Genomic DNA, 6,000 nt, shown 5'->3' with positions numbered 1-6,000 from the left:
CTCAACTAACATTGTGAGCAGTACAGTATATATGGTGTTGTTTGTTTGTTCTTTTAACGCCGGGCTCAGCAATATTCCAGCTATATCCCGGAGGTCTGTAAATAATTGTTTTCTGGAGCATATTATACAGTGTTTAATATCATGAGCATCGGTCCACGTAATTTGGATACGATGACATGCATCAAACCAAGTCAGCGAGCCTGACCACCCGACCCTTTGTCTCCTCTTGCGATAAGCATGGGTTACTGAAGACCTATTCTAACACGTCTCTCTGTCTGTCTGTCTATTCTAACACGGATCTCCACGGGTCGTACTTTTTGTGAAATCATTTTGTTTGTAAAGTGACAGTACTGCGTGTGAAATAATTATAGTATGTGTGAAATAACACATAATGCGTGTGTTACGTAACAGTATGATGCTTGATATAACAGCAACGCGTGAAAAACAATAGGTCTGTTAAATAATACTGTATGAAATATTAATCTCATTGTTAACACATATGAATCTAGCACTAACATGATTATGTTACGAGTTATGTTGTTCTTGTATTTAATATTTTTGCAAATTGTTAACTTAAAAGCTAATAACCTTCTTGACCAAAGCAACGTATTACCCTTTTTTATGTACACCCCTTTTTCCGTGTGCATACTCAAAGCATCCTTCTCTTTGTTTGGGGACGTGAAGCGGTTTTTATATTGTACCGTTAGGTTGAGTTGTACGGCTGAATGCCGATCTAACAGAGGTTCGAGAAGTACCGTTATGATAAACGGTTCTCGTAATACAAATAGCATCTTCTAATTTTGTTTGTTCAAAATATGGCGGATAGCGAGAACTATGCATCGGAAGGGGCCTGGGTCAGGACGGGGGTCTGGGCGTAGAAAGGGGGAGGGGAGGGGCCGTCCGAACGCCAGGGGATATGAATCAATCCATAGCCGAAATTTCCGTATCGTCGCTGCACCCCTTTTGTTTGTTTTTGCCTTACTTCGAACGTTCGTGTATCAACTGTGGATTGTTGTTATTTTAATTGCTTGTAAAAGTCGACGAGCCATTCCAGCAAGATATCATAACAGAAAAAGTGACGAAGAGGAGGGCTGTTCCATGATGACCGACAGCCCGAGGGGTAGGAGTAACGTCGGCCCCGGGGAGCCGGCCCTAGCGCAACAGAAACATCACCACAGGAAGGCCTTCGAGTACATCTCAAAAGCGCTAAAGCTGGACGAAGAAGATGCAGGTTAGATATTTTTATGTGTGATGAAATAAGGAAATTTTGTATACCCCAAACAATATTACAGATACACTTCATTAAATTGATTAAATTACATACAGATTAACCCTGTGGGGATTCTGGGTTTAGAATAGGTCCCCCGCATCTTATGCCTGTGAAAGGAGACAATTTAGTGGATTGGGTGGACGGTTTTAATGCATTACTGATAATCAGCGTTCCAAATAACTGCCGGCCCAACCGTTCGAGACAGGTTGATTTCAACTCGGGCTGAGAGATTTTCAAACCCCCTGCCCGACAGTCGGGTTATATTTCATAGGTGAAAATATTCTAAATATTTCCCTATGATAAGCATTAATTCAGATGTAAAGATGAATGATAAAATGTAACCAAAAAGAAACCCCGTTAGCTTTTAGACAACCTAACATTTAGCGATGCGCTTATGCTACAAGCAATCAGTTTTCATATTTTTAATTAAATTATCCTGAGAAACATATGATTATAGTGGGCAGGCAGGTTTTGGTCAGGGCTGGCAAGTATTTCAGCTAGCCAGTCCTGTGATCTGGGTGAAATTTTTGGGAGTTTCATACCCTGTGATAATATAAATCACTGGATTGTCTGTTGTCTGTCTCCAGTGTTTTGAGATATTTTTATTCGACATCACAAATGATGGAGATCTGGAACACAGAAGAGGAACCATAACTTAATGCAACACATGATTGTATAATGTAAATGTACATACCGTATTCGACGTAATAAGCGCCCAGGGCGCTCTCAAAATTAGAAATAGGGGGCTCTTATTAGAATATTATTTTGGTGAAAAAAACAGAGTTGAAAGATAAATTTCGTGGTTTATGCTGACAGCCTGAAATGTTTATGTATGACAGAAATATTTTTCTAGAATTTAATTGCCCATAATTAAGGGTGCATATGACACACGAGTGCGTATTGTACGCGGATAAATAAGTCTTGTGAACATTGATCAATCGGAAGGGGTGCTAATTGGGATTGTTCACTAGCCAATATATTAGCAAATGTTGCCGTGGGCGCTTATTAGAGCAGGGCGCTTATTACGTCGAATACGGTAATCCTCTACTTGGCAAGTCGAGATTGCCTCAGCTGTAGAAGTAGACATTGGTCTGGGATCCTTTTGGATTATGCTTTTTATTTTGTAGATATAGATTTTAAATGAGATGACTTTGTTTCTGGGACTAAATGTTAGTCCAGATTGCCTGGGACAAACTATTAACTGGCAGCCATCATATAGCTGGAATACGCCGATTGCTGAGCGCAGCGTTTGATGACGAATACAAACCAATATTCAACTTTTAAACAGATGAATTTATTGTAACACCATGATTGCAGCTGTTTCACTGCAAAATATGTTTAGACATAAGTTTGTTGTATGAATTTTGAAATTTTTTGGGACACCATCCAATGTTTTTCTATTAGCATGTTTAAGAATATTCTGATGGAATATGATCTGCTTTGACATAGCTGGAATTTTGTTGACTGGTTACACATGAATACATGACACTATTTATGGATGGCAACTTCGTTTATTCTTTGTCACAATGTTTCAGAGCAGCTTCTTGCTCCTTCATCAGGTGAATGCTTAGGAAGTGCATAGAGTTTTCATAGAGTGTCCTCATATCATGAATCATCCCCATCCCCAGTCTAATGGAAACTATCCCCAGTCTAACAGAGACTATCCTCAGTCTAACGGAGTGATTGAGAGAGTGAGTGAGTTGGGTTTAACGCCGCATTTTACAGTATTCCAGTTATATCATGGCTTGTCAGCTTAATGTGTGAGGAAAGTCGTAAGTGATGCAGGTCTCAGATGTTTACCTGTTCGATGAAACCTATGGTCACGGATATTGTGCTGACAAACCTAGAAACATAATCGGGGCGAACCGGGATTCGAACCCACAATCAGGTTTCTGGCGTGCCCAAGGGACACAATTCTGCACAGCGAATCGTGGCGCCTTAGATGACGGGGCCACCCGTGCCCCCCAGTTTAACGGAGGCCATCCCCAGTCTAATGGAGATATCTCGTCTAACAGAGACTATCCCCGGTTTTAACGGAGACCATCATCGGTCTAATGGAGACCATGACGGTCTAATGGGGACATCTCGTTTGAAAGAAACTATCCCCCTTCTAACGGAGACCATCCGCGGTCCAACAGAGACCATTCCCGGTCTAACGGAGACCATCCCCAGTCTAACAGAGACATCCTGTCTAACGCAGACTATCCCCCGTTTAATGGAGACCATCCCTGGTCTAACAGAGACCATGCTCGTCTATCACGTCTATCAGAAACTATCCCCAGTCTAACGGAGACTATCTCTGGTCTAATGGAGAACATGCCTGGTCCTACAGAGACATCTTGTCTAAAGGAAACTATCCCTTGTCTAATGGAGACTATTCCTGGTCTAACAGGGACCATCCCCAGTCTAACAGCAGAGACTATCCCCGGTCTAATGGAGAAATTCTATCTAATGGAGACTATTCAAGGTCTAATGGAGACTATCCCCTGTCAAACGGAGACATCCTGTCTGACGGAGACTATCCCCAGGCTAATGGAGACTATTCTCAGCCTAACGGAGACCATTCCCAGTCTAATGGAGACTATTCCCGGTCTAACAGAGACATCCTGTCTAATGGAGACCATCCCTGGTTTAATGGAGACCATTCCCAGTCTAATGGAGATCATGCCCGGTCTAATGGAGACATCTCGTCTAAAGGAAACTATCCCTGGTCTAACGGAGACTATCCCCGGTCAAACAGAGACCATCCCCAGTCTAACAGAGTCTATCCCCGGTCTAATGGAGACTATCCCCGGTCTTATGTAGGCATTCCATCTAACGGAAACCATCCCCACCAGAGACTATCCCCGGTCTAATCGAGACTTCCCCTGGTCTAATGGAAACATTCCATCTAATGGAGACCATCCCCGGTCTAATAGAGACCTTCCAGTCTAACGGAGACCATCCACTGTCCTGCTGGCCTTGTCATTGATCATTTTTAAATATAACTTGACTGAGAATTGGAAGCTGTGATATTACAGCTTGCTTTGAGTGTGAATCTTTGTGTCACGTTGACATTGATACACATCACTTCTTACACAGAAAAGAAATATGCTGCCTTTTGATGCGAGTATTTGATACATCTAACTTGCAGTGAACCATGCCCCACCTATGCTAATTGTTAAGTCTACAGAAATAGCTGACCTAGATTTATGAGCTCAGATTAGATTTTGACAAAACATAGAGCCTGGATATTTAGTGTGACTTCAGGGTTCAAGATGGCCATCTCTGTTGGTCACTAATGTACAAGGTGAAAAGATATGTTCTCCAGAAGTGGTATAAAGTTACAAAGTGCTGAATGAAGTCGGACAAGTTGATTTGAGAATTGATTTGGACTGTCAGAGATTAATTTATGCAGTTAAATCATTTAAACTTGAAGTCACGAGATGTACATCGTGTTTTCAATTTGTTGTTATCGAGGTTATTACTTAACTTGCTGTACGTTTCAAACTTAGTCCTGTTGTTTGAATGAGGTATCCTGCTTTTTTCACATCCATCAGCAGGGGCACAGGAGGCCCTGTCATCTGGGGCGCCACAATTCGCCCTGCAAAGTTGTGTCCCTTGGGTACACCAGACACCTATGATCAAGAGTATGATTTCCAGTGCGCCCAAAATATGTTTCTAGGTTTGTCAGCACCATACCCATGCCCGTAGGTTTCACCAAAGTGGTAAATATCTGAGACCTGCATCACTTGGGGCTTTCCTCCCACAATAAGCTGACATGCAGTGATATAACTGGAATTCTGTTCAAAGCGATGTCAAGCCCAACACACTCACTTGCTCAAAGCGGTATTAAACCCAACTCACTCACTCCACCTCTGTCTAGAGAGAAATCCATTTCAGCGTCCTGGTTCTGAAGGACGATATGTCAGGGAACCATAGAAATCCAAAGAATGGCACGTTGTCCTGTGTACAGCAGGGATTGTGTCATCCCCAGGCCGATCAGAATAAACATCGAGTGCACACTGATCCAATGCCTGGGGTAACAATGTAGCGTTTTCAGCATGCTTTAGAGTGTCAGGGTTAGAAACTAACAGTTTTTGTCCACTAGTCCTTATAATGATAACATATAGCAAAATTTCTAGTAGTCCTTTGGATACCTTTACTATGGGCAGTTTGGTAAGGACTACAGGACTAGTGCCAATTTCTAATGCTGAGTGTGGATTAGTCACATTTTAAATATGCATGTTAAATTACTGTTGGAAATGCTAGAAAAATGCTTTTTTGGCTGCATTTATTAAATATGAATCACATGAAAGTAACATATGTCAAAATGATGTAAATCTACCTAATGTAGCCTGTCCTAACTGACACTGTGATTAGCCTGAAGAGGTACTTTTACTGATAAAATGACGATAAACTTTGAAAATGTTCATGTGTTTTCATGCATGTATGAAAAAGCCTTTAGCCTGAGGTAATTACCCAACACCTGTCCCGAGGTGATGACCTGATACTGGCCTGTGCATTCTCACAGACGACATTATCATTAGAATGACAGAGTCACATGCACATATTTCTTTTGTTTGTTTCTGACTCCCCTCATTGGACTGAGAATAAACCTGAACTTGCTCTTTTCTTCGAATTTGTCTCCCAGTAACATTTTTTATAACACTTTCTGGTTAGTGAAATGCTTCAAACCACAGGTTTGTAGATCAGTAGTTACTTAATATTTCAATAGCAACAGTCTGTGA

The 6,000-nt window shown here is 41.6% G+C and overlaps 1 protein-coding gene across 2 annotated transcripts in view; it reads left to right on the top strand.

Annotated features, from left to right (window-relative positions):
- The first annotated feature begins 298 nt into the window (after window positions 1–298).
- Window positions 299–6,000, top strand: part of LOC124140713 (spastin-like) — a 44,530-nt gene continuing 38,828 nt past the window's right edge. For both annotated transcript variants that reach the window (XM_046508416.2, XM_046508415.2), the window contains exon 1: window positions 299–1,231. In XM_046508416.2, the coding sequence (XP_046364372.1) occupies window positions 835–1,231 (397 nt within the window). In that variant the 5' untranslated portion in view covers window positions 299–834. The remainder of the gene's footprint in view (window positions 1,232–6,000) is intronic.

Source organism: Haliotis rufescens, unplaced genomic scaffold (genome assembly GCF_023055435.1).
Source record: "Haliotis rufescens isolate VD_foot unplaced genomic scaffold, xgHalRufe1.0.p SCAF_3, whole genome shotgun sequence".
Taxonomy (NCBI): domain Eukaryota; kingdom Metazoa; phylum Mollusca; class Gastropoda; order Lepetellida; family Haliotidae; genus Haliotis; species Haliotis rufescens.
Note: the sequence above shows the minus strand (reverse complement) of the source record. Positions and strands in the feature narration are given on the sequence as shown.